Here is a 27,948-nt window from a genome sequence, read left to right as displayed (position 1 = left end):
AGCGGCCCTGGGGAGGGGGGCTGGGAAGGGTCCCCTGGGCACCTCTCTCAATCCTGCGCTCTCTCCTGCCGGCCCTGGCCTTCTGCTGGGCCAAACACGCTGCTTTCTATTTGGAGACACGTAGTACTTTCCATGGCTATTTTTAGCTGCATTGGGAACTCCACCACCCAGCCGGGCTGGCCGGCCTCTCCTCCTCCTCCTCCTCTTCCTCCTCCTCCCAGCTGGCTGACCCTAGGCTGGTCTCACACATCACACAGAGGCGGGCACAGCCTCAGGGAGGGACATCCCCGTGTCCTCTGATGGGGGAAGGGTGTGCCCAGGATTCCAGTGAGCAAACCCTTCCAGCCTCCAGGAATCCGTGACGCCCCACACCTAAAATCCACCTCCAGGACAGGGTGGGGCTCCCCCTGGCTCTAACCTTTCACCTCATTCTGGGGATGTCACGAATGCCCAGCATCTCTTTGGTGGGGGGATACCTTGTCCTCATAGGTGGGCTGCATGGTCAGGGTAAACTGAGGCATAGAAAGTGCTTGTGGATGGGGCAGGGAGAACATGGTTTTATTTCCATGGTTCTTCTTTCTTCTTCTTCTTTGTTTTTTGTTTGTTTGTTTGTTTGTTTTTGGTTTTTCGAGACAGGGTTTCTCTGTGTAGCTTTGCGCCTTTCCTAGAACTCACTCTGTAGCCCAGGCTGGCCTTGAACTCACAGATATCCGCCTGCCTCTGCCTCTCGAGTGCTGGAATTAAAGGCGTGCGACTCCTCCGCCCGGCGATACTACCTCTGACGCTGCACCTTGAGACAGTTTCTTCACCACTGGGGGTCTCCTTTCGGGATATGACCTGATTTTGTCAATGACCATATTTGATTCCTTGGAGTGGGATTCATGCAGAGGACTGAGCCAGGTCTCCGGAAGAACGCATGGAAGTTCAGCTAAATCCAGTACCTCCTAGTACTTAGTACTCTAGCACTTAACACTCCAGTGGTCAGTGCTCCAGTACCCTAGCCCAGCTGAGGGCAGCATCTGGGGTCCCCAGCCTCACTAATCTGTGAGTTTGAAGGGTGAGAGATCACAGAGCAGGAAACTGAGGCCCTGGAATGTGCTCCCAGGGTCTCATGACTGGTGACACACACCAGCACATGCTCCTGGCTGGCCCTTGGTGGTGACCTACGCCATGTCAGGGCTGTCCTGGTCATTCTGTAGCCATGCGGTCTCACTTGGCAGAGGCCTGAGTGGCCGACGGCTCACTCTGCCGTGGATGGCAGACCTGTCCTCAGTGTTCACACTCAGAATAACAGAATCTTGTTGTTTTGCTTTGTTTTGAGGCAGAGTCTTAATTATGTAGCCCCGGGGGAAGCAGAGCGGAGTGTGTATACTCTGGAACTTGTGGCTAGCCTCCTGCCTCTACCTCCAGAGTGCTTAGATGACAGATGTTCCACCTCGTTAAAATAATAGAATCTGGGGAGGGCAGCGATATGGCTGAGTCGGTAAAGCAATGGCTATGTGAGTTTGGAGCCCCAGCCCCCACATAAAGCTGGGTGCAGCAGCAGCTCCTGCCTGTAATCCCAGGAGACTCCTCGGCCCTTGGCTCCCGAGCAGCCCCAGGTCCTGGATGTCCCCCGACTCCTGAAGCTGCCCCTCAGCTGTTCCGAGCCTGGCTCCCGGAAGCAGGGTCAGGAGGCAGGGTGCTAAGGCCCAGCTGGGATCCCCGCCCGGGGCCCTGGCTTCGGGGAAAGGAAGCGGGCACCTTGCGCAGCCCCGGCAGGGCCCAAGACAGCGCATCTTCAGAGAAAACGGCCGGACGTGCAGAGGAAACTGCTGGCCAGATGCGGAAGTCAGAGCTGGTTCTGCCTCACCCGGGCTGGCCTCAAGCTCACTCTGAAGCCAAGGACGACCTCAGAGTCCTCCCCCTCGTGCGTTCACCTCTGGGACATTGTGATGGCCGTGGGCCAGCCTGGGAAGGTGGAAGATAGGGGTCGCCGCATTAAACACACTAAGCCAGAGTCCGGAAACCATGACCTCATCTTCTTGTATCCTGCCACACTACTGAAGGTGTTGATCAGCTGTAGGAGCTCCCTCGTAGAGTTTTTGGGGTCACTTATGTAGACTATCATCCATCTGCAAATGGTAAAAGGTTGGCTTCCTCCTTTCCGATTTGTATCCCCTGGATCTTGATGCAGGGGGAGGGGCTGGGACCTGCCTCACCTGAATGTACCAGGCTTTGCTGACTCCCCATGGGAGGCCTTACCTTTTGGGGGGGATGGGGAGTGAGTTGAGGAGGGAAGAGACAGGGATCTGTGGTTGGTGCGTAAAATGAATAAAAAATTTCTTAATAAAGAAAAAAGTTACCTGATCTTGTATATGAAATATAGATGTGAAAATATGATGGGGGGAGGTTCAGAGAGGGAAGGAATCAGTACTGGGGGGTAAGTGTGGGACAAGGGGGCGCCGGCTGAGTGCATGATGAAGAAGCGCTGAAAAGCTCAGGATTTTGTGACATTTATGGGAAAAAAGGATGACATGGGCAAAAAGGTGGCTCGGCCGTGAACCACACTTGTCACTGCAAGAGAGGACAGTTTTTTTTGGTTTTTTTTTTTTTTTTTTTGAGCTGAAGATCAAAAGAAGCAGTTTTGTTCTTTGGTTTGTTTGTTTGTTTGTTTGTTTGTTTTCCCCGAGACAGGGTTTCTCTGTGTAGCTTTCTGCCTCCCGAGTGCTGGGGTTAAAGGCGTGCGCCACCACTGCCTGGCGGGAGGACAGTTTTGATTCCAAGCACTCACTCAGGCTCCAGGGAATAATCCAGCATCTCTGACCACAGAGGTCACCTGCCAAGAGTGGAGCCCCGCCCCAAATCCCCAGTGAGGGGCTGGGGGCGTGGTCAGGTTGGAGCCCCGCCTAGAATCCCCCAGTGAGGGGCTGGGGGCGTGGTCGGGGTGGAACCCCGCCCAGAATCCCCAGTGAGGGCTGGGGGCGTGGTCAGGGTGGGGCGTGGTCGGGGTGGGCCCCCTACACGGCATGCACAAGGCCTCGGGCTCTGTCCTTGAGGTCCTGAAACACGCCCTTAAGGCTGTAGCCCGAGGGTTGGGACGATCCTTGGGTGTGAAGAAGGGTCAGGGTGGCTGCCGCCCGCGGGGTCGGGACCCAGGGACCCTGCGCGCCTGTCGGCGGCCCGGCCCCTGCACGCAGGCTGCCCGCTGCAGTCCGACGTGAACAGGCGCTGGAGTTCTTCCCGGGATGATAAATTCCGGCGAAAGTGAGCGGGTGCATTCTCAGGCCGCCAGCCAGCGCGGCATTCCGTCACTCTTTCCACCGTAAACCCGGCCGGTTCCAAGGTCGGAGCCCCCCACGCGTCCTGCAGAGAGCGGACCTGCTGGGGACCCCCCCCCCCCGTGACCCTGCCCTCCGCTGGGAACGCCCCCCTCACCCCTGTGTCCCCTCAGCAGCTTTGGCCGGTGTGTTAAAGCTCTTTCTGCTGCTGTGATAAACGCCCGGAGAAGAGGCAACACCCCAGGGGATCCGGGTTCCAGCCTATCCCTGCAGGGTTCTCAGGGCAACAGGAAGTTGAAGCGGCCTTCGGATCAGAGAACAAGGCGGGGCCTCAGTTTCCCCTTTCTTATGGAGTTCAGGGCCATCCTGCGTGGGGAAAGGCGCGGCCTGGGCAGCTGGGTCTCCCCACGTCAGTGAAATCTGGAGGACCCCCGACGGGCACGCGCACAGGCCGGCCTGATCCAGACAGTCCCTCGATGGGACAATGAAATGGGTCATCGCAAGCACCTGCTGTGTGGAGAAGGTCTTGTCAGAGTCAGGGACTCGGTGCTGACTGTTCCTGGGAAGCCTTTTACTACATTATTTATTTATTTATTTATTTATTTATTTATTTATTTATTTGTGGGGGAGAAAAGTGTTTATTAGCGGCCCCTGACTTTAATCCCAGCATGTGGGGGAGAGAGGCAGGCAGACCTCTGTCAGCTCCAGGCCAAATTGGTCTGCTTGGTGAGCTTGGGGTCAGTCAGCGAAGCAGGGTGAGAACTTGTCTCAAAAAGTTTTGGCTTTTGTTTTGATTACATTTTTATTTTGTTGAGACAGAGTTTCTCTGTGCAGCCCTGGCCGTCCTGGATCTCGCTCTGTAGACCAGGCTGGCCTCGAACTCAGAAATCCCCCTGCCTCTGCCTCCCGAGTGCTGGGATTAAAGGTGTGCGCCACCACCTCCTGGCTTATTACTTTTTAAAATTTATTTATTTGTGTGGGGACCAAATAAGCTTATTGGGACTACGTGGGTAGCATTTGGGGACCAGATGCCCTGACAGCCTGCCAGGGCATGGCTAAGGACTTGGCTGTGTGGCTGGGGGACAAGAGTAGCCTCCTCTTACCATACAATTGTTTCTTCTTCACAGAAGCCCCAGCCCGGGCTTCGTGGGCCGCATGCGCCCGAGTGTGCAATTTTCTTAAGGTTCCCTGTGAGTCTCAGGAGCGGCCCCTTCTCTCCCAGAGAGGAGATGTATGTGACTAGGAACGGGAGAACAGGAAAGTCGGCTCAGGAAGTGCCACCCACCACAAGTCCTGCCCGTGACAGCTGGGTGACAGCTGGGTCTCGGTATCCGGGAAAGCTTTTCCTTACTCCAGTCCCATTGTGGAGGCCGCCATGCCCTCCCCGTGTGGATCCACACCCTGGGGGAGGGACTGAGCTGCATCTGCAGAGGTGGGGGCCTGGCATTCTGAGTGGCACCCAGCATGGCTCGTAGCTCAGCTTACTTTGGGGTGTTTGTAGGTGGAGGCCAGAGGGTGACATCGACTGTGTTTTTCACCTTGTTTTTGGAGACACGGTCTCTCCCAGAGCCCAGGCTCACTGATGGGGCTAGACTGGCCGGCCGGCCCTGTCCACCCCCCAGTGCTGGGGCAGAGTGTGTGTTACTGTGTCTGCTTTTTAACGTGGGTGCTGCGGATTTGAACTCAGGTCCTCATGCTTGTGTGCAAACACATACCCCACTGAGTTCTTGTGAGGATCTCCACCCGCGGTGTGGGCCGACCCTCTCTTTCAGCCACGCTTGGCGTGTGGGGTGCCAGAGCACACAACAGGAACCCTGGTGCCTTGAGACTGGGAACTCCAGTGACAGCTACCCATGAGTCGACCCTGCCGCTGGGGTGGGACTGCCCAGTGGGCAGCTCCCTGAGTGGCCTATGCCCCTGGACCATGCCAGGTGTGACAGTGCATTCCTGTCATCCTCGCACTGCAGAGGCAGGAGGATCACCACAAGTTTGAGGCCAGCCTGAGGTACACAGTAAGTCCCAGGATAGCCAGGGTTAGACAGAGAGGCCCTGACTCTAAATAAATAAATAAATAAATAAATAAATAAATAAATAAATAAATAACCAAAATAAGTAAAATGCCTTCAGGAAAATAATTTTTTGTTTGTTTGTTCTTTGGTTTTTGGAGACAGGGTTTCTCTGTGTAGCTTTGGTGCCTTTCCTGGAACTCACTCTGTAGACCAGGCTGGCCTCGAACTCACAGAGATCCTCCGGGCTGTGCCTCCCGGCTTAAGAATAATTTTTTAAAAGCCTCATTGGCTTACAAAGCTATTTTGGAGCTGGGCAGTGGTGCACGCCTTTAATCCCAGCACTTGGGAGGCAGAGGCAGGTGGATCTCTGTGAGTTCCAGGCCAGCCTGGGCTACAGAGCGAGATCCAGGACAGCCAGGACTACACAGAAAAACCCTGTCTTAAACAAACAAACAAACAAAAAGCTATTCTGGCAGGAACCTGTCTTTGGTCTGTCCGTGTTCTGTCTGGGTGACAGACATCTGTCTGTCTCTAATGTGTAGGTGTTGCCTGTTTATTGTACACTCTGTGCCTGCAGTGCCCACAGAGGCCAGAAGGGGGCGTTGCATCCCCTGGAGCTGGAGTCACAGGGCTTCTGGACCCTCTACAAGAGGAGAAGTACAGGTAACCTCTGAGCCATCTCTCCAGCCACCTCCACCCTCCACCTCATCTAGGATTTTCCAAGGCCTTGAACTCACAGTAATCCTCCTGCCTCCACCTCCTGAGCTCCCACACCTGTCAAATAGACATTTGCTTACATTTCCCTGGTAAAAGCCCTGAGATTGTGGTGGCCTTGGGCCCTGGATGATCTAGAATGCTCAGGACCCTCCGGTCATGTTCTTCGGTTCTACACAGGCCCCCAAGCTCTGGGCTCTTCCGTTAAGGTGTGGGCATCTTTGGGGCTGGCGCCTGGTGATCACAGCCTTCTTCCAAGGGTCACCTGCTGCCTGTAGACTCTCCTCTGTGTGAAGCTGTTTCACTGAGCACAGAATGTTCCTGAGTCACCCTGTGCCAGCTGCATGTCCCTTCCCATGGCTGAGTGGCATCCTATGGTATGAGCATGTTTTCTTTCTCTGTTCACCTATGGCCGAATGCCTGACATGCTTCCAGCCTTTGTCTCTTAGGAGCTGCTCAGAACATTCCTTTCTTTCTTAAAAAAAAATCTGCTTTTAGTTATCTGTAGCACGTGTGTGTCTGTGTGTGGCATGTGAGTGGCAGTTCCCACAGAGGCCAGAAGGGGGCGTCGGGTCCCCTACAGCTGGTGTCATAGGCAGTGTGAGCCGTCATGTGGGCGCTAGGAACAGAACCTAGGTCTTCTGAAAGCATTGAGCTTTTAATATCTCGGCCATCTCTCCGGCCCTGATCATTTCTTTCCACATTTGTTCATTCACTGAATTGTTTATTCTTGAAACGGCGTCTCACTGTGTAGCCCAGGCTGGCCTGGAAGTCATCATCCCCTGATCCCTGAATTCTGAGGTCACGGGCAAATGCCTGACTTTCCGTTGTTCTAGGACTTTTTGCATGTGTGTTTTCCTTTCTCCACGGTGAGCAGCTGTGAGCAGAGCTGTGGACCGAGGAATCATGGGAGGTGAGGGAATGCTGTGCTTTCTCCAGAGGTGGGGGCCACAGCATCACAGAGCCACCCACGTCCTCGCCATGCCCTCATCTCCCATGTTACAGCTCTAAAGTTACTCATTCAGACCGATACAGGGTGAGGCTTTTGCCTTATTGTTTTACCTATATATCCATCCATCCACCATCTATTGATCCATTTCTCTAACTATTATCTATATCTATCCATCCACCATCTGCTACATACCTACCAATGATCTACTCAACATCTATCTCTTGATCCATCCATCTAGACAGGGTTCCATTCTTTCTTTTTAAATTTAATTTGTTTGTTTGTTTATTGTCTTTCAAGACAGGGTTTCTCTGTGTAGCCCTGGCTGTCCTGGAACTCACTCTGTAGACCAGGCTGGCCTCGAACTCAGAGATCCACCTGCCTCTGCCTCCTGAGTGCTGGGATTAGAGGTGTGTGCAGCCAACTGCCCAGCTTAATTTTATTTATTCTTTTCATGTGCATGGGTGTTTCCTGTATGTATGTCTGTCGGTGCGTCACGTGAATGCAGCGCCCACAGAGGTCAGAAGGAGGTGTCAGATCCCCTAGAATTGGAGTTGGATTTGCAGATGGTTGTGAACCACCATGTGGTACTGGGAATCGAACTCTGGTCCTCTGCAAGAGCTCTAACCATTGTGCTGTCTCTCCAGCACCAGGGTCCCATTCTATAGCCCATGTTAGCCTGGAACTCCAGATCCTCCTGCCTCAGCCACCCAAGTATTGCCTCTGCATCTCGTTTCTCCACGCGGCTGTGGTCCCCCTCTGTCGTGGGAAAGCTCACACAGAGCCCTCTAGCGCCCTTCGCGTCTCTGGGGAGTTGTTGTGGAGGGAGTGTGAGCCCATGGGCGTGTGTCCGTGACTCACCAGCGTGTTCACTTGGCCCAGGGATGCTGCTGTCATTGTCTCCAAGCATCAGACACTTCCGGAAATGTGCCCTGTTCTCTTTTGTCCTGAGTCTTCCCGGCACTTTGTAAACTGCCGCCTCCACTCCCCGCCCCCCCCCCCCCAAACTTCCTGCAATTCCTGTCCTCTTCACTAGCCTGGGAAGGCTGGCTGGGAGAAGTCATGGCTGATGTCACACAGTGTGACATCCTGCACGGAGGAGCCTGTCTGCTTACATACAGAGCGGGGCGGCGGAGGGGGGGGGACGGGGGGGGACGGGGGGGGGGACGGGGCGGGACACTGACCCTCCCCTGCTCCTCAGCTGGACCCTGAGAATACGGCCCAGGTGAGTTTACGAGGAGGCCATGGTCCCTCCGAGGCAACCGCAGAGCACATTAAGTGGTGGCAGAGCCAACACCACAGACTCTTCCCGCCGCCGCCTGCTCTCCCTCCCCGCCTTGCTGTCCTGAGCTCACCCCTGGGCCTCGGGTCATAATGCGAACAGCAGCAGATAAACGTCTGCCTCACGCTAGGCCTCCCTGGGAGCCAGGCTGCAGGTTGCTGCTCACCGGCCCCAAAGACCACGTCATCTGCGCCCTCAGGCCTGCGACACAGCATCTCTCTGAGCAGACAGACTTCGCAGATGGGCTAAGCAGAGGACCCTGAGCTGGGGACCATCCTGGATCATCCAGGGCTTGCTGTCAACCATCAGGTCCTTGGAAAGGGGCAGGAGGACGGACTGCGGCCAAGGATGCCTGCGTTGACCCTCTGACCCCACAACTGTCCAGGGGTAAAAGGTCTTTTATTTTTCACAGCGCTGGGATGGAACCCAGGGCTTGGCACAGCAGATGTGAGTCTTCTTCACGGAGCCGTGTTCCGAGCCCTGACTGGGCCGCTCTAGGCAGGTATGCGGTGTGTCTGTCTCAACCCAAAACCAGAGGCCGCGGTGGAGCTCGGTGGGCGGAGCCCTCACTCAGCGGGAACAGAAAAGCCCAGGCCCCCATCCCCAGCACTGCATGAACCAGGCATGGCGGCCACACCTATCACCCAGATCAGGAGTTCAAGGTTAGCCCTTGCTGTACAATGAGTTCGGAGCCAGCCTGGGCTACATGAGACCCTTGTCTCAAAACAAAACACTTCCGTGTGCAGATCTGTCATCCACCAGGACTGAACCTCGCTCCTCCCTCACCCCAGGCCCTGTGGATGGAATCCCTGAAGGAAGGGGGTGTGGATGATTGGCCAGAGTCCATCACCTGAGCTGTCCCAGCCAGGGAGAGAAACCAAGAGTCTGGAGTCAGGTAAAAGGAAGACTGAGCCTTTATTATGGAGGATTCACATCGCCGTGACCCTCATTCCACACAATATTAAACACTGCCAGAGTGGGTGTGGCACAACAGAATTCTTTTTTAAAATCAGAAATAAAAACCAACCAAGTCACAATGCAGACAGAAGAGGGGAGCCGGGGCCTGGCGTGGAGTGCAGGAAACAGAAGTGCCGCGTGACGTCCCGTGACGTCGGGCCATTGTGTCTGAGACGCCCGCTCAGGGGGTGCCTGTGGCTTCTGCTGAGGACGAGGGAGGGCTTGGCGGCTTCTCCTTGGGCTGGAAGTCTCTCCTCGGTCACCAGGAGGAAGCAGATCTCACTGTTTTTCCCCTTTTCTTCCTTTTTTAGACTGTCTATAGCCCTGGCTGTGCGGAACTCGCTCTGTAGACCAGGCTAGCCTCAAACTCACAGAGACTCATTAGCCTCGGCCTTCAGCAGGGGTTAAAGGTGTACGCCAGCCACCACAGCCCGGCTCCTGATTGCTGTTGCGTCCTGGCTTCTCCAAGCCCAGGCAGGGCTCTGGTGGCTGGGATGGGACCCGGGGACTATTCTGGGGCCCAAGGTCCATCCTGGAAACAGTGGTAAAGCATGTCCCACCTTCCTTGGGGAACGAGAGGCCACTTTTGCCCTTGGTCTGTGGGTCACCTGGGGAGGGGCAGTTGGAGGTTCAGGCGTAGATGTTGATTTGATTTCCCCCCCAGAGTGGAGATAGGAAAATCTGCTTCCACCAAACACTGGCCATGACTTCCGCTGCCAGCAACCCCACCTGAGGGAAGCAGCTGCAGCAGGGACGGCAAAAGAGCGCGCTGAGTTTTCTGGTTTTGAGACATGGTCTCCTGTGGTCCAGGCTAGCCTTGAACTCATCATGCAGCAGATGACCATGAAGTCCTGATCCTCCTACCTCCACCTCCGCAGTGTGCCCAGGCCTGGGTGCCGTGAGCTGGGGATGGAAGCTAGGCTCTCGGGCATGCTAGGAGTGCTCTGCCCACTGGGCTGCCACCCCGGTCCCCAGCACGTGCTTTTTTCTCTCTTTGCTAGTGAGGCTGGGTACACACACCCTGGGGCCCCGGTTCCCACTCTAACACAAGGTGGCTGTAGTTTTGGGGAGACACAGTGGCTTTTCTGATCCCAACACTGGTTTGGGGGTCAGGTTCCCCAATGTCCTTGACCCCCCTTGACCAGTCATGGGGAGCCGATGCACGGGAGGGGTCTGACCTTAAGTCTGTGCCCTCTGGGAGCCAGCCCAGGGAGGGGGAGACGGGGGTCCCCTCTTAGCACCTACAATGTCTCCCCTTAGTCTCACTGCAGACGTCTCTCCCTGGCACCGTCAGAATGAGTTGGGGGCCCTGACACCTTACCTAGGAGGTAGGCTGTGCCTGGAGGGCTGGGACACGAGGCGGCGTGTGTGAGCCCCATTCCCTTTCCCCGGGGGCAATTTGGGCAGCTGTCCAGGGACCAGCCTGGTGCAGCTCTTGGAAGCTGATTCCCACCAGGGCCGTAGGACATAACTGGACTGGCTTCATTTCTGCCGCTCGCTCCCACTGGTCTTCTGGGAGGGGACTGAGGCAGCAGGGCTCTCTCGAATCCATCATCATCCGGGTGCTTAGGATGCCTGTGAGGTATGGGGCAGTCCACGCTGGCACAGCCAAGCCTCTTCAGGGGCCGCCTGTGCTGTTACTGCCGTGTGTAGAGAGCAGGTCGCCTTCACAGCCAACCCGATGCCGGGCAAGGAAGCAGAGACCTGTCATGCAGGTACTCTGGAGGCAGAGGCAGGAAGATCTCCAGTTCCAGGGAACAAAATAAAAACAGTGGAGGGGTGGGGCGTGGTCAGGGTGGAGCCCCGCCCAAAATCCCTAGTGAGGCCTTGGGGCGTGGTCAGGGTGGAGCCCCGCCTAGAATCCCCAGTGAGGGGCTGGGGGCGTGGTCAGGGTGGAGCCCTGCCCAGAATCCCCAGTGAGGGGCTGGGGGCGTGGTTAAGGGGGAGCCCCGCCCAGGATCTCCAGTGAGGGGCTGGGGGCGTGGTCAGGGTGGAGCCCCGCCCAGGATCTCCAGTGAGGGTGCAGTGCGGAACTGGTCTGCAGTGCTCACACTGAGGGTCTCTGGTTCCAGCTAGTTGGAAGGTGATTTGGTCCAGCGAGGCGAGGGGATCCGGAGTCACAGCGACCTCCCCCATGTGGGACGCAGGGCCCCAGCTCTGTGACTCCCTCTCACACTTTCAGGATAACTGAGTCTGCATGTCTGCGCTCACACAGCCTTGGTGGCTGGGGACGGGGAGGGAACGGGGGCCACCGGGACCACATGGGGCTCAGGCTTAGGAGACAAAATCCTGCATCCGGCCACAGCAGCAACGGCCCCGCTGTGTGCAGACCCGGGTGTTCGTTTCTGGGGTCCGCGGGGAGAGGGCCCCGTGCGTGACAGGGACGCCGGGAGGGAGCGCAGCGTGCATGGTGTGCGGGGCAGGCCAGGCTGCTTCCTCTGGCTCCGAGGCGGGGTCCCCTCCGGAGGTCGGTGACAGCGCGGCCGCCCCCTCGGACCCTGCCTTCGGCCCCGTGCGAGCCGGGTGCAGACCTGTGCGGCCGCACTGGGCTTTTTATGCGGGATTAGAACTCAGGTCCTCACGCCTGCGAGGGGAGCGTGAAGAACTGGTCACGTCACTCGGGGCCCCGGGGACACTGGACGGCAGTGGGGGGAGGCGAACATCGGGGCGCTCAGAGGCGCACGGCGGGGCCCAAGCGCCACCCTAACCCGGGCTCTGCCCTCACGCGGGCTCTGCTCCTTCGGAGCCCAAAGCCGGAGGAATTCGGTTTTTCTCGGGTAAGAATTGGAGCATAGCGGGGCGGGAAGGGGGAGGCGCTGAGAGCCAGGGCCGGCGCTAGAGAATTATGCAAGGCTTCTTGTCCTTGAAGGGATTCTCGGAGGCCGGCACTCCGACCAGCAGGGGGTCGTTCCGGGCATGCTGCTCACAGTAGCTCATCAGTTCCGAAGAGGCTTTGGAGACCTGGGGGGCGCAAGCAGGGAGGGCAGGTCAGATGGGGGAGACGCCACGGCGGCCACAAGGACGGAGAGAGCCCAGCTGATGATGGCCGCTCAAACCCCGGCACACGGGCTGTGGAATATTACACAGCCACAAAAAGGAATATCACACAGCCGCAGGTCACTGGCATCTTCAGGAAGCTGGGTCCCCTCACCCCGCCGCACCCCTGCACGGCTCCCACCCCTGCACCGCTCCCGTCTGGTCCCCGGGGGCCCCCCGGCTTCTGCATCTTCATAGGCCACCATTGTTGTTTTGTTTTTCTGACACAGGGTCTCGTGTAGCTGGGGATGACGACAGGCGTGCACCGCCGTGTCTGGTGAGGACCCAGGGTGCGTGCATAAGCACTCCACCAACCAAGCTATAAGCACTCTGCTCACTGAGCTATCAGCCCCGAACCAACACCCCCATGCTAAGTAATCCACAGGTCTTTCGCTTTGGAGACGGGTCTCACTCTGCTGCCCGGATTGGCCCCAGAGACAGGACTCCCTGCCCCCCCCCCCGTTATCTTGGTAGGCTGGGACACTGGGGACCTGGCCCAGCCCGGCTGCCCAGCCCTGAGGACCATTCCACCCCCACAGAGGGGAAATGCCCCCCAGTGCCCTCGGCGGCTGCCCTTGAACACTCAGATGCAGGCCCCCGCTTGGAAATTCTCCCTCTGTGACCCCAAGAATAGACTGCAAGGCCTCAGAATAGCTGGTGTGGGCACCGGACACCCGAGTCCCTGCCACAGAGTCCTCCCAGGCCTCTGTGTCGGTGACTCCGGAACGGATGCAGAACCCCAGGGTGCCCGCGAGGGTGACCAGGCTAATGACCCCCGTGCCACCCGCAGACTGGACTGGCTGATGCGAGGGCTCCTCCTGACTTCACAGACGGCGGGGTGAATCACCCAGAGCGCCCTCCGCGCTCAGGCCGGGGTTGGCACCGGCTCAGACACAAAACCACTTCAACAGGGGCCTTGCTCTGTGCTCCGCCCCAAGGAATGCTTTGGCTGTCTGTCCGCAGAAACCTGCGGCTGGGGCCCCCGGGCCCCCGGTGAGGAGTCCTCTGCCCCGCCGGCCCCAAGGGCTGGGGTCACATGGGATCAGGCCCATTTGTGACCACATAGCACCAAGGCCCAGAGGGTTCTGTTCATCCCCCGCTGAAAGCGCCTGGGGCCCAGCGCCCCTTCCCAGTCCATGAATACGTGCTGAGGCCCTGCGGATCAGTGTGACACTGTTGTTATGCTTGGTGGTGCTGGGGCATGACACTTCGGGCCACCTGCAGGCTAGGAAACTGTTCTGTCCTGGACGAGGACCCCAGCCCCTGACTGGGGATTCTAGGCGGGGCTCCAGCCTGACCACGCCCCCAGCCCCCTCACTGGGGGATTCTAGGCGGGGCTTCACCCTGACCACGCCCCCAGCCCCTCACTGGGGGATTCTGGGCGGGGTTCCAGCCTGACCACGCCCCCAGCTTCCCCCCTTTGTACACAAACCAAACAGTCTTATTGCAAGAAATGAAAACCAACCAGGTGTGCATGGTGGCGCAGGCCTTTAATCCCAGCACTCGGGAGGCAGAGGCAGGAGGATCTCTGTGAGTTCGAGGCCAGCCTGGGCTACAGAGCGAGATCCAGGACAGCCAGGGCTGCACAGAGAAACCATGCCTCGAAAAATCAAAACCCAAACCAAACTAAAACAAAACAAAAAGCAGGAAATGAAAACCACGCCAAACTGTGGCAGCAGCTAGACACCATCCGCTCCATTCCTCTGTCTATGACACCTGCTCCCACCCGTGGTGGCCGAAAAGACAGACAGAGCACTGTGGGTGAGGGGACCACGGTGAGAAAAAACGCCGCGGGAAGGAAGTGTCACAGTCACGGCAACCCAGTCTCTGTCCAACAGAACGCTTTGGGTCTCCCAGCCAGGCAACAGCCGTCTCTTTACGCTGAGAAGCCCAGGGAACCCCAGGCCGCCCAGCCGGAACCTAAGCGGAGGCCATGGTGCAGCACGCCGGTGTCCCTCCCACTCCCCCGGGGGCCGCTCACCTTGACCCCGCCCCCCCGGGGGCCGCTCACCTTGACCCCGCCCCCCCGGGGGCCGCTCACCTTGACCCCGCCCCCCCGGGGGCCGCTCACCTTGATGCGTTCGATGCCAGCCTCGATGCGCAGCTGCTCCACCAGCTTCCGGGCCTGGGCGACGTTGTTAGTCCCTGACATCATCAGCCATCAGCCTGGACCCCGGCGTCCAGAGAGCTGGCGGGCACAGAGGGACGTGAGCCTGCTGCTCAGACCCACGAGCTGCTCAGACCCGCGGGCTGCTCAGACCCACGAGCTGCTCAGACCCACGGGCTGCTCAGACCCGCGAGCTGCTCAGACCCGCGGGCTGCTCAGACCCGCGGGCTGCTCAGACCCGCGGGCTGCTCAGACCCGCGAGCTGCTCAGACCCACGGGCTGCTCAGACCCACGGGCTGCTCAGACCCACGAGCCCGGAACCACCCCGCCCGACCCTCCGACCCCTCCGAGGACTGGCCGGCTGCTCGCCAAGCCCAGCTGCTCAGAGCAGGGGGCGGGCACCCAGTACCTGCCAGTGTCCGTCCGTGCCTGCGGGTGGGGTGGCAGGGGGCCAGCAATCACTGGGAGATGGACATGATGGGGGATGGGATCAGGGTCTGTGGTCACCCCAGCCCCGTCCCAGTCCCCTCCCTCAGCCGTTCACACATTCATTCATTCATTCATTCATTCATTCATTCATTCATTCATTCATTCAACAGGTCCAGAACTTGTGACTGGCATGGCCCAGGCTGGGCCTGATGATAATTCAGCTGAAGACTGTCTGTCTGTCTGTCCCTGTCTGTCCCGAGCTAGGGAATTCAAGCAGAGGCTTTGTTGCCGCAGGATGACAGAAGAGCCAGTGACCTGGGCACGGCTCGGCTACCCGAGGTCGGTGGGACAATGGTGAAGGCTTCACTTTCGTTTCCCACATGGTATGATCTTCCTGGGGAAGTCACCTCGAGGAGGGACTCTCGGACAGCCCAGGCGGCGGGGCGGGCTGCTGGGGACAGACGCCAGGGCCTCCGCAGTGCTGAGCCACACCCTACCCCCCATGACACTTATTTATATTTTGTGTGTTGTGGATGCGGTCAGAGGACGTACCAGAGTAGTTGGCTCTCTCCCGGGGATTGAACCCACCCAGGCTTGGTGGCAAGTGTCTTTATCAGACCAGCCATCTTGGAGGCCCTGACATTTTATTGTTGAAAAATATTTGTGTATGCATGCCTGTTTGCATGTTCAGATGCATGTGCATAAGTGTGTGTGTGTGTGTGTGAGTGTGAGTGTGCGTGTGCGTGTGTGTGTGTGTGTGTGTGTGTGTGAGTGTAAGTGTTTGCGTGGGTTACAGCATCCATGCAGAGGTCAGGGAACAACTCGTGGGACTCTGTTATCTCCTTCCCTGTGGGTCCCTGGGATTGAACACCGGTCGTCGGTCTGTCTTGGCTGCAATCACCTTTTCCTGCTGAGCCCTCTTGTCAGCCCTTGCCCACAGTTTCATCAAATGTCACATTAAGCGAGGCTCAATGGAATCGCTTTGTGATTTTTTGTTGCAGATAAAGACGAATAGACATCAACTTTGTTTGCTTTGTTAGTGACAGAGTCTCTGTATGCAGCCCAGGCTGGCCTGGAACAATTGGCCATTCTCCTGCCTCAGTTTCTTAAGGTCTGGGTTGACAGGCATAAGCTACCACATCCAGTTTAACAATGTTCTTGCCGGGCAGTGGTGGCGCACACCTTTGATCCCAGCACTCTGGAAGGCAGAGGCAGGAGGATCTCTGTGAGTTCGAGGCCAGCCTGGGCTACAGAGTGAGATCCAGGACAGACACCAAAACTACACAGAGAAACCCTGTCTTGGAAAAAAAAAAAAAAAAAAAAAAGTTCTTAATCAGGTTTCAATTAATAATAATAATAATAGAAAAACATCTTTGGCCCTGCCTGGCTCCCTGGGGTGTGGGCAGACGTCCAGCACCCGGGGACAGAGATTCCTCAGCATGTGGCTGCAGAGGAATCACTCATCAGGACTTCTAGGCAGGACACGGAAACCAAAGATTCTCTTCAGCTAAATATAGTTGGGTTCAGAGAACAAGGCCAGGCCTCAGTGTGTGTTTTCCTGGGAGGCTGGGGGTCCTGCTCAGCACATGTGTGTGCACATCCACGTAAGGATGCATCCGTGTGAGGGTGTGTGTGATCAGTGTGCCCAGATGGAAGCGGGAGCAGGTCAGTGTCTGTCTTCAGGTGTGTGCTGTGTGTGCACAGGGGGTCTCTGCACAGGCATGCGGTATGGGCATGTGTGTCTCACGAAGTGCATGCAGAGCCAGGGCTCAACGGAGGGGCCCCGCCCCCAGCCCCTCCCTGGGGGATTCTGGGCGGGGCTCCACCCTGACCACGCCCCCAGACCCTCACTGGGGATTTTAGGCGGGGCTCCACCCTGACCACGCCCCCAGACCCTCACAGGAATTCCAGGCGGGGCTCCACCCTGACCACGCCCCCAGCTCCTCACAGGGATTCCAGGCCGATACTGCTCATGCGCGCACACACACACCTCTGCATATCTCAGTATGGACATGGCTGTGTTTGCCCACATACATGTCTGGACATGTTTTGTCTTCCATGCTTCTCCTGGTACACGGTTGTTTTTTTCATGGGTCAGCTCACTCTGGGGTGCGACTCAGGCCCTCCCTGCACCCTGCAGGCTGTCCCCTGTTGTCCTGGCAGAAGTATGTGTCACCAGCTAGTCCCTGACTCACGGCCCAGCCATGCCCCCCCACGAGTCAACAACAGGCAAACACGCGGGCTGCTGAGTCAGCCGCCCGCACTCCCCACAGGCGGCTGGCCACCAGGCTCAGCACGTGGCAGCCCTGGGGGACAGAGCTCCCGGGGGCGTCCACGGGGACTGCAGCACCAGGCTGCCGGCAGCAGGGGAGGACTCGGGGTGCCGCTTGGGGTGACGGCCTTTCAGAACAGGGCTTGCCTTTGGAGCAGCCCTGGGTGTGCTGCCGGAGCTGGGGTGAGAAGCCAGGAGGCCAGGGCTGGGTTTTAGCTGTCGTCCTGGGGAGAAATATAATTACACCGTCGGGTGCTGCCGGAGGGAGGTTGACATGGTAACCACGCCTGGTGGAGACGCTCACAGAGACACAGAGCTGGGAACGAGGGGGAACAAGTCATCAAGTCACCCAGGGGCTCCTGGACGGCATCACGGTGTGTGTGGAGTCCTGGGTGCTGTGTGTGAGGCCGGGCCTCCACCCACTCCATGCCAGGAGCTCCCCCGACAGCCACACAAGTCCCTGGGGCCTGAGGGCTTGTCTCAGTCCCTTTTTGGTTCCATGGACTCCAAGAGACCCTGTGTCCCTGCTCACCGGCCCCGCTGAGGCCCTCAGAGGCGGTCCGCTTGGAATCTGACATGCTGGGGTGGGAAGAGCTGGGGTACCCAGGGGAGCCCCTTCTGAGGTCCAGGGGGCAGGGAATCGGCCAGGCGTGCCCAGGCTCCCGGGACAATTCTTTGTGGCTGAGCCACGTCCCCGGCCTCATACAACCCATGCGACCCCCTCCCTGACCCTCCTCAGCCGAGAGTCCGAACACAGGAGACTAAAAGATGACGAGACGGTGAAACATTCTCCACCTTCGAGACCTGTGGCCGTGGGAGGCAGAGGGGGACACAGTGCCTCAGCCCAGTGCTGACAGACACAGGGAAAACCCACAGATCAGAGGAACGAGGCCCAGGCGTGGAGGCAGAGGCCAGCCTGGTCTACATGGCGAGTTCTAGGACAGCCATGGCTACACAGTGAGACGCTGTCTCAAAACCCATAAATACATACTACATACATACATAATCTGGGGGGGGTGGCACAGGCCACTGATCCCAGCACTTGGGAGGCAGAGGCAGGCGGATCTCTGAGTTCAAGGCCAGCCTGGGCTACAGAGAGAAACCCTGTCTCAGAAATAAATTAATGAATAAGTAAGGAAGTAAATAAATGAGCGTGACGGAGGCGTGCTCCATGGCCACAGGGACCGCATGACCCTGAGGACGCCAGCGAGAGACCGGCAAGAACGGGTCACACAGGAAGGTCCTAGGGCAGGCACGGAGGTGCCTGTCTCCTCCCCAGCGCTCAGTAAGTGGAGGCAGGAGGCTCAGGAATCCAAGGTTATCCTTGACTACATAGTGAGTTCAAGGCCAGCCTGGGCTACCTGAGACCTCTGTCCAACAAAACAACCACTACCAAAAGCCAATAAGGAAACTCAGGAAAAAAGAGGAGGCAAATCACAGCAACCGTTCCTTTTTATTCTTCCCTGAGACAGGGTTTCTCTGTGTAGCCCTGGCTGTCCCAGAACTCGATGTGTAGCCTAGGCTGGCCTTGAACTCACAGAGATCCACCTGACTCTGCCTGCCAAGCATCGGGATTAAAGGCGGGTGCCGCCACCGCCCCTGGACGAGGACCCTTCTTTAGGACTCCCATCCATGACGTGGCTCTTGTTAAGAGCTCCTACACACACAGTGAAACCCTTTGGGGTTCCCTGGGGGCAGCGGTTTGAGAAGCGCATACGGCCATGTAACCCCCTCCAGGACGCAGGCCACCGCTGCTGCCCTGACTCTGCTCTGTGTCATGGCAGCCGACCTCGGTAACCTTGGCTCCGTTCTTCGTTTCTGCTGTAGGGGGAAAGTCCTGGGACAGGAGCCTCACATCGTGAGCGGCCTCTGTCTCCCCTCAGGACATCACCACCACCACCGCTCACACCCTTTGTTCTTTCTCATGGGTGAGTAATATTCCATCAAAGACAGAAGGCAGGGGCCAGAGACGACTCGGTGGGTAAGGGCGCTGCTGCCCAGCCTGAGAACCCGAGTTCAAGCCCGGGGACTTACAGAGCGGACGGTGAGGACAGATTTCCCGAAGTGGTCTGAGCTCCTCACACACTGAGGTGCACACACACGCACACCATCTCTCCAGCTCCTTTTCTGTTTGTTTGTTTTGGGGACAGGCCTCACATCATCTCCCCCCTCCCCCCATGACTGTGTAGCTGAGGATGGCCCAATCCCCCTGCCTCAGCTCTGCAGTGCTGGGACAACAGCATGTGCTTGCTTGTTGGTAGAGTTTGCGTTCAGTAACAGACTCACAGGCCGTCTCCGACCGGGTGGCAGAGGGCGCAGCCTGGACAGAGCAAAACGGCGGAACCGGACGGCACCCTGAGCCACCCGCCCCCCCCCCCCCCGTGACAGGTTCCGGGTGGTCCAGGCGGGTGGCAGAGGGCGCCAGGGCCTCAGTGTGGTGGGGATCAACAGGGTGGCAGGTGCACTGGGCTCCGTGGGTGCAGAGCACTGTGGCCTTGCTTCTGGAGCTCACTGTGGTGACACGGTGACCTTTGCCCCCTGGGACGAGGTCTCCCTTATCAGAGAACCCTGTGACCCCAACAGGTCTGGAGGTAAAATGGAAAGGCATGAACTCTGGTGACATCACAGCTCCCAGAAGCTCCCTGGATCGAAGCCACCGCTAGCCCAGTTCAGCTTCATCACCCTCCAGGGGACCCTACGAGAACAGTGCTCGTGGCTCAGAGGGGACCGCGCTTGCCTAGCACGCAGGAGACCCTGGGTCCCATCGGAGCGCCACACAAGCTGGCCACAGTGCCGACCCTCTGCACACACAGCAGAGGCTGGGAGTTCAAGACCGCCCTCAGCTACACAGCCAGTTTGAGGCTAGCCTGTGCTACGTAAGACTTGGTCACCACAACAATAAATAATAAGAAAAAGAATACGACGTCCCGTCCCTCTCTGACTACGACGGAGGACAGAGCCCACAGGCCACAGTGCAGGGACGCTCCCGGCTCTGGACTTCTCTTGGGCAATCTCCAGGTCCCTGATCCAGGGGAAAGGGGACCCTGAGCAGCCGTGGCCACGGACAAAGCCGCGCACGCGTGCGTCCAGATCCAGGTCAAGAGTCAAATGTAAACAGCGTGAGCAGAGGTGGCCTGCGAATGTGGCCGGGCCGGTTTGCAGCCTTCTGTTGAGAAACCGTGTACAGCCTCCGGCTCCTCCCCTGACTGTCCCGAGGCCATGGGGACACAGGCATCCCCACCCCCCGCGTGGCCCCAGGGGGACCTGGAAAAAGCAGGGGCCTGGGCTGAGCCCCGTGGGCGGGCGGTGCCTGTGGCTCAGGGGGAGGGCAGTTGGGGTTCACCTGGTGAAGAGCTCACCTCGGTCAGCGAAACCGTGGGGACCACATGCAGCGGTGCATGGACCTGGTGGGGTAACACACGTCTGTCACCCCAGGACTGGGCAGGAGGATTAGCATTCAAGGCCAGCCTGGGCTACATGTTCTCTCTGTGAATCTACTGCTTATGAATCGATACAAATGTCCTCCCCTGAACCCTAGCTGCCTAACTGCAGCAGAGTCCACAGAGCGGCCAGGCCCCGGAGCGCGATGAGGTCACCGCCAGGGACCCGGTTCTGGGACCGGACCGGGCCGGGAAGACAGAGGTCTGCTGGATATCCGCGATCCCGCTTCCTCCGGCCCTGGATCCGAGTCTCGCCTTCTCTGCCCAGAGAAAAACAGTTGCTCTGGGGTGGGGCAGGGGATCCCCTTGGTCTCCTGCACCCCCGAGACAGGAGCCCCACCTCGGTGACCTCTTTGTGCGGCACGTGGACTTTGGAGGAAAATACCTGCAGATTGTCACCTTGCACAACTGTGGTCAGATGACGAGGTCAAGTCACCTGTTTGGGGACAGAGAGTGAAAACATGTGCTGGAATGTGCTGGGGGTCGGTAGTTTGGTAAAAGCCTCCCAGCCAGGGGCTCGGGGCGGGGCCTCAGCAGGCAGAGTGCTCGTAGCTCAGTGCGCAGAGTGCTTGTAGCTCAGTGCGCAGAGTGCTCGTGGCTTAGTTGGTGGAGTGCTTGCCTAGCGTGCACAAAGTCCTGGGTCCCCTCTCCAGCATGGGACAGGGTGTTCAGGCCTGTCATCCGAGATCTTGGGAGACAAAGACAGAAGGACCAGAAGTCCAAGGACATCCTTGTCTACATAGGGAGTTTGAGGCCAGCCTGGGCTACACGAGACCCCACCTCAAGCAACAACAACAACAACAACAATAATATCCTGACAGAATATTCTAGAGTAGTGAAAATTTCCGAGTTGACGTAATCCTCCTGCCTCAGCTTTCCAAGTAGCTCCGGCTTCTTTGCTTGCACTGTAGCTGGCTAGTTGAGTGTGTGTTTGTAGACGGTCTGGGTCTGGAGCCCGGGCTGGCCTTGAACTCACGGACCCTCCTGCCTCTGCTGAGATTAAGGCCGTGTTTCACACCGGGCTGAATTTGATTGAGAAACAATTGTCATGTGTAGTCCAGGCTGGCTGAAAACTCACCACAATCCTCCTGCCTCCGCCTCCAGAGGGCTGCGATGACCAGGCTATGGCTCTACTTATAAATAGCGTGTGCGCATGTGTGCGTGTGCGCGCGCGCGTGCGTGCGTGCGTGCGTGTGTGTGTGTGTGTGTGTGTGTGTGTGCACATGCCTGTGCGCGCGTGCTTGTGTGTGTGTGTGCATGTGTGCGTGTGTATGTGTGCGCGTGTGTGCACTCATGTGTTGCCGGGGCATCTGTGCACAGTGTGCAGTACCCGCGGAGGCCGGGAGGGGACGTCGGGTCCTCAGAACTGCACTCACAGGCGGTTGTGAGCCCCGGGCGAGTGTTGGGAACTGACGCGTCCCCTGCAGGGGCCACCGGTGCGCTAACCGCTGAGCCGTCCGTCCAGGCCAGGGCGGCTCTGCTTTGGAGCCCGAGGCCGCGGTCGGTTTCTTCTCCCGCCCCACCTCCCTGTCTACTTTAGGAAACAATGACATTCGGACCCAAAAATGCTGGGGAACCTGTGGATGCCGGGCATAGCTCTCATAGCTGGGGCGGCCCTGCCGGGCTGGGAAAGCGGCGCCCGCCCGCGGTGAGAAAGTCCCGGCGGCTCGCGTCAGGGGACGGGAATGCGGGGAATGCGGGGTGGGGGGGGAGGGATGGCCGGGGGGGGGGGGCAGGGGGGAGGAGCCGCCAGGGGGGAGGAGCCGCCAGGGGGAGGGGCCGCCAGGGGGGAGGAGCCGCCAGGGGGGAGGAGCCGCCAGGTGGGGAGGGCCGGCCAGGTGGGGAGGGCCGGCCGCGCCCCCGCGCTCTCCAGGAAGGGACCCAGCGGGGCCGCGAGGAGCCTTTGGATCGCGGCCCCCGACCCCACGGGAGGGGTGGGAAGGACGAGCGGCCGTGCATCCTGCACCACGGAAGCCAAGCTCGGGGGCCGGAGCAGGCCGAGGCCGGAGGATCCAAGGTCGTCGGTAGAGAGTGAGGCCAGCCTGGGCTACAGGAGACCGGGGTCTTGAAATAATAATAATAATAATAATAATAATGATAATAATAATAATAATGGCTGGATTGGAGATGAACTGTCTGACTCAGGAAAGCCAGCGTCCGGTGGAGGAGGAGGGATAGACTGGGGGTCCTGGGTGCACAGGCTACTCCGGGGGATTCTGGGCGGGGCTCCGCCCTGACCACGCCCCCAGCCCCTCACTGGGGATTCTGGGCGGGGCTCCGCCCTGACCACGCCCCCAGCCCCTCACTGGGGATTCTAGGCGGGGCTCCGCCCTGACCACGCCCCCAGCCCCTCACTGGGGATTCTAGGCGGGGCTCCACCCTGACCACGCCCCCACCCCTCACTGGGGGGTTCTGGGCGGGGCTCCGCCCTGACCACGCCCCCAGCCCCTCACTGGGGATTCTAGGCAGGGCTCCACCATGACCACGCCCCCAGCCCCTCACTGGGGATTCTGGGCGGGGCTCCGCCCTGACCACGCCCCCAGCCCGCCTTTCACTTTCTGTTTTGAGCAAGGCCTCCCTAAACTGGCCGCTCTGGTCCTGAACTCGCTTCCTCCTCAGCCCTCCAGGCAGGTGACAGCCTCAGGGGCCCAGTCTCCTCCCGTCTCCCTGTCAACGTCCAGGAATCTGGCTGTTTCCCTCCGTCTCCCGTCCGGCTGCCAAAAACCAGTGAAGAAATGAGTGGAAACCAAACAAAAACAAAACCGCGAGCCACGGCAGGAGGCGGGTGCGGAACGTTCGCTCCCAGCACGCGGTGTTCAGAGAGGAGCTGTTTACAGAGCGGGATAGCAGGGTCAGGACTGCACGCCACTGTATACGCAGACCTCAGCCGCCAATGCACACCACTGTATACGCAGGCCTCAGCCACGACCGCACACCACTGTATACGCAGGCCTCAGCCACGACCGCACACCACTGTATACACAGGCCTCAGCCACGACTGCACACCACTGTATACACAGGATCCCAGTAATGACTGCACACCACTGTATACGCAGGCCTCAGCCACGACCCCACACCACTGTATACACAGACCTCAGCCAGGATTGCACACCACTGTATACGCAGGCCTCAGCCACCACTGCACACCACTGTATACACAGGGGCTCCAGTAATGACTGCACACCACTGTAGACACAAGCGTTTTGAACACAATTGCATGCCAACTGTATACAGCAGGACCTTGGTGGTGACTGCATGCCTCTGGGGGAATACACACAAGGAGCCCAGGATTGGGGCACTCGGGTGATTTCAAGTTGCCGGGTCATGGGATAGGCTGTGCTCAGTTTTGTTTTTTTCCGGAAATTGCCAAACTGCTGTGTGCGGCAGCTGCGCCGTCTCCTCTCCCCACCCGTGTGGCGCTCGAGTGTTTTTCCAGTTCAGTTGTGCAACTGTGTGCAGAGCTTCCTTCAGGCCGGAAGGGGCGTGTCTTCTCCTGACCCGTGCTCGTGCACTGGGTCCAGACCACTCGGGGCGCACTCAGGGAGCACTCGGGGAGCACCCGGGGCACTGGGGCACTCGGGGAGCACTCGGGGCGCACTCAGGGCGCACTCGGGGAGCACTCAAGGAGCACTCGGAGCACTCAGGGAGCCGCTGGCACGGAGTGGGTGCAGGCCCCATAGAGAATGCTCCGGAACAACGTCCCCAGCATCCGGGGACCTTGGCTTGGCTCCAGAGCGAAGCTGCTGTTGACAGCACCGCTGGCCTTGGCCACACGTGAGCCAGACCTGAAGGGCCGCTCCTTAGCGCTGGGATGGGGACCCTCACTGCATTCCCCGGCCCTCAGGGGGCTCGCGCGTCACACCGGACACTAAAGACGACAGAGAGACAGACCATGGACAGGGGCTGGCACCTGAATGTCGGCCCACGGGAAAGCGCATGTCAGGGTCCCCTGGAGAGCCGACCCTAGGCTGGGTGGGCCAAGCCTGCAGCTTCTCGGGGTCACTTGGTCACGCAGGGGCAGGGCGTGGGGTTGGCCACGTGAGGACACTCAGGGGACGCATTTCCAAGGGAAATCAGTGACCAAGATGAAAAACAGCATCTTGTGACTGCTGCGGCCGAGGTCCCTTTGTTCGTGCACTAAATGAGTCCCTGTGTGGCTATATTTAGAAAAGGGCCCAAGAACAGCGTGAGTAAAATGTCCACAAGAGGCAAAAACAGACTGGCCAGGCAGGTCCCCCGCTGCCAGCACAGAGCCCCAAAATGGCTTGTGATGACAGCGGGTGACGCAGCCCAGGAAGGGCCACCACCTCGGTGACGACGGAGCCGGAGAGAAAGGACCACTGTTTACCCGGCTGGCCCTCCGGGGGCAGCGGGTGGTGGCCTTTGGTCCCCGCAGGCTGTGTGTGTGTGGAGAGGGTGGCCCCGATCATGTGAGAGTTTGTAAGCTTGGGAACGGGGGCTGGGCCAGGACACAGAACCTCGTGGCTCCTGTCACCCATTCTGTGCTTCCCGGCACTGAGGAAATGCCGTCACCCTGGAGCCACGCCAGGGCACAGGGCAGCGCTGGTCTCGTGAGGCTGTAGCTCCTGGGCGGGAGGGATGGAGGGAGGGTCGGCTTGGAGAGCGGACAGGGCTGGACTGGGGGCTTGACAAACTGCTACACCCCACTAACCCCCCTCAGTCCATCACAGCCTCGTGGACATGACTTTTACACAGTCACACTGTATCCCAGTGCTGTGGGCCAGAGCATGGCACAGCTTCCCTGGGCCGCGGCCCAGGGTGAACAGATAAGGACAGTTCCCACGGTGGCTCCCGCCAGCGCGGTATCTAGAGGGCTGGTGGCCCCTCCGCTCCTGTCAGAGCCATCAGCGTGAAGTCTCCTGGTCTCCCTGCCTCCGGAGGAGTGGTGTGACTGTGTGGTCACACCGTGCCATGAGAGATCCAGGACGGTCCCCAGCTCGGTCTGCATGCCCCTGCTGAGGGAGGTGAGATGCATCCCCAGGTTTCCTGTGTAGATGTTTGCAAGCCACCCCACCCCCAGCACATTCTAGAAGCTGGCATCCAGGACTGGCACTCAAGGGTAGGGACACGTGTCCCCCAGTCCAGGGAACCCATTAATCCTGCTTCCTTCAGCTCAGTCTGTCCCCAGAGCCACGTCTGTCCCAGGACTGGGGTGCCCAAGGCCGGGCAGCCTCGGACAGAGGACCAGCCACACGTGGAGCTCGGTGGGTCCCTCGGGGCACACGCGTGGCCTTGTTTTTGCCGTGTGGGAGGCGACAGTCCCCTAGAGAATACTACATGTTGCAGAAGCACTGGCCTTCCGTGGCTGCTCCCACTCCGCACGTGGATCTGGACTCAGTGCCCCTCAGGGCAGGTACCGCAAGCTCTCACAGACACCCACGGCTGTGACCCCGCGAGGCCTGGCCTAGCATGAGGAACGCCCTAGGTTCAATCCCTGAAACTACAATAAATAAACAAATGAAGGGCCAGGGGGAAAATGATTGCTGTGCCAGCGAGCAGGTGTGAGTTCGAACCCAAGCACCCACACGAGCAGCCAGGTGTGGCAGGGCACACTGCGGTCGGAGCTGGGGAGCAGAGGCGGCCGGGTCCCTGACCTGAGTCCTGAGTCAGTGGGGCCCCACCTCAGAAACTGTTTTGTTTTGTTTGAGACAGGGTTTCCCTGTGTAGCCCTGCCTGTCCTGGAACTCACTCGGTAGCCCAGGCTGGCCTTGAACTCACAGAGATCCACCTGCTTCTGCCTCCCGAGTGCTGGGATTAAAGGCATGCGCCACCACCGCCCAGCTCCAGTGATGTTTTTAGAAAGCAAGTTTTGCCTAAAATATTATCATCCACACGTGAGACTCAGAACCCTGCCTCTGCTCTCCCGTTTGGGGGATGCAGAGCGGTCAGGCCCTGCAGTCACCAGGCTGATGCAGGTCTGTCACCCAGGGCTCTGGAGGCTGAGGCAGGAGGATCATGACATGCTGTCATGAGCAAAGAAAAGAAGACAGACACATACATGGATGAAATGGAAGAGAGCAGCTTCCTCCCACAGATGAGGACGCTGTTCACATTCTCATCTGTGTCCTCCAATCTGTATTATTCCATGCCAGTCGGTGGAGCGCCCTAGCTGAGGTCAAAGGGCACAGAGGGGCACACACCAGCCGAAGGAAAACAAAATTCTGGGCACCTGCGTCGTCGGCATGGAACATTGGGGAGGGTTGCCGCCCCCGGGGCTCCTTTGATGTGAGCCACGTGCCGGGAGGGTGGAGAGCCAGTGAGGTTAAACCCTGTGATGGGGACCGGAGAGCGGGATCTGACTGCAGTCCAGGCTGGGGTCGAGAGGAAGGGAAATGGGGCACGTGACAGCACCGGGGAGGGCAGACTGTGGGTCAGCTGTCTGGCAAGCACTGGGGTGTGGGCACACACACACCACACACACACCACACACACACGCATACACACACTTGGCATTGGGAATGGAATCCAGAGCCATCAGTGTGGAAAAACTCCTCGCCCCTGATCATGCCTCCTCTCTACCCCATGTTTAGCCAGGCAATGGTAGCTCACGCCTTTAACGCCAGCTCTCAGGAGGCAGAGACAGAAAGATCTCCTGTGAGTTCGAGGCCAGCCTGGTCTACAGAGTGACTTCTAGGATAGTCAGGGCTACACAGAAACCCTGTCTTGAAAAACAAAACTGTGTGTTTGAGTATCTGAGTGTGTCAGGGTGTGGGGGCCCGTTGGGGCCAGGAGAAGGTGCTCTGTGGATGCTGGGACTGGAAACCAGATCCTCGGCAAGAGCCCCGAGGGCCCCTGGCCGCTGAGCCGGCTCTCCAGCCTCTCCTCGCTCTTATTTTAGAAACAGGGTCTTGCTCAGTGGCCCTGGCTGTCACTTGAGGAGGTCAGAGGGCAACCCTGGGTGTCACGCCTGGCCTGGCCGCTGTCCCCCTCGTTTACGGAGCAGCCAGCAGGCTCCTCCCATCCCCTGGCCCCCACTGCTGGGTTACGTGGATGCTGGCGATGCATCAGGTCCCCGACCTTACACAGCCAACACTTCACCAACCGAGTGATCTCCCCTGCCCTGGCCTGGCTTTGAACTCGCTCTGCAGCCCGGGCAGGCCTTGACTGCGGGATCCTCCTGCCTCAGTCTCCCGAGCAGCTGGGCTGACAGAGCTTCTCTCTGCAGGATGCCGGGTGGAGCTGGAGAGGAAACAGCGGCCCTGCCGCTCCCCCATCTTAGGCCTCAGCTCTCCGGGCCTGACTCAGCCGGGGTTTCTGTGAGACTGGGTAGTCAGTCGGTAGGCGCCGGGCCCATCCCCACCCTGCGCTGCTTCTGCAGGGGTCTGTCCCCGGTGAGATCAACCCAGGCCTGACTTCCTGCCCAGGTTGGGCCAGTGCCCCGAGGCTGTCGCCCTGTGGTCGGGGAGTTCCCTTGTGATCCCTGCCACCCCGGCCCCTCTTCCTTCACACGCCAGGCCAGCTGAGCGGGGGTT

At 58.9% G+C, this 27,948-nt stretch overlaps 1 protein-coding gene and 1 long non-coding RNA gene across 5 annotated transcripts in view; one reads left to right on the top strand and one right to left on the bottom strand.

Annotated features, from left to right (window-relative positions):
• The first annotated feature begins 8,259 nt into the window (after positions 1-8,259).
• On the top strand, positions 8,260-9,193 carry LOC121825043 (uncharacterized). The gene is made up of 2 exons (XR_006067104.2): positions 8,260-8,876; positions 8,961-9,193. It is a non-coding gene; the product is annotated as an uncharacterized LOC121825043 (long non-coding RNA).
• Positions 9,111-27,948, bottom strand: part of Gng7 (G protein subunit gamma 7) — a 59,727-nt gene continuing 40,889 nt past the window's right edge. For 2 of the 4 annotated variants that reach the window (XM_076558872.1, XM_076558873.1), the window contains exons 3-4: positions 14,279-14,395; positions 9,111-12,132 (exon numbers count right to left, since the gene is read on the bottom strand). In XM_076558872.1, the coding sequence (XP_076414987.1) occupies positions 12,007-12,132; positions 14,279-14,362 (210 nt within the window). In that variant the 5' untranslated portion in view covers positions 14,363-14,395 and the 3' untranslated portion in view covers positions 9,111-12,006. Of the gene's footprint in view, positions 12,133-14,278; positions 14,396-14,723; positions 16,035-26,474; positions 26,778-27,948 lie in introns of those variants that run through there. The other 2 variants (XM_076558874.1, XM_076558875.1) reach the window with 2 other exon arrangements.

Source organism: Peromyscus maniculatus, chromosome 22 (assembly GCF_049852395.1).
Source record: "Peromyscus maniculatus bairdii isolate BWxNUB_F1_BW_parent chromosome 22, HU_Pman_BW_mat_3.1, whole genome shotgun sequence".
Taxonomy (NCBI): domain Eukaryota; kingdom Metazoa; phylum Chordata; class Mammalia; order Rodentia; family Cricetidae; genus Peromyscus; species Peromyscus maniculatus.
The sequence above is the reverse complement of the archived record's forward strand: the minus strand, read 5'-3'. Positions and strand labels throughout refer to the sequence as shown.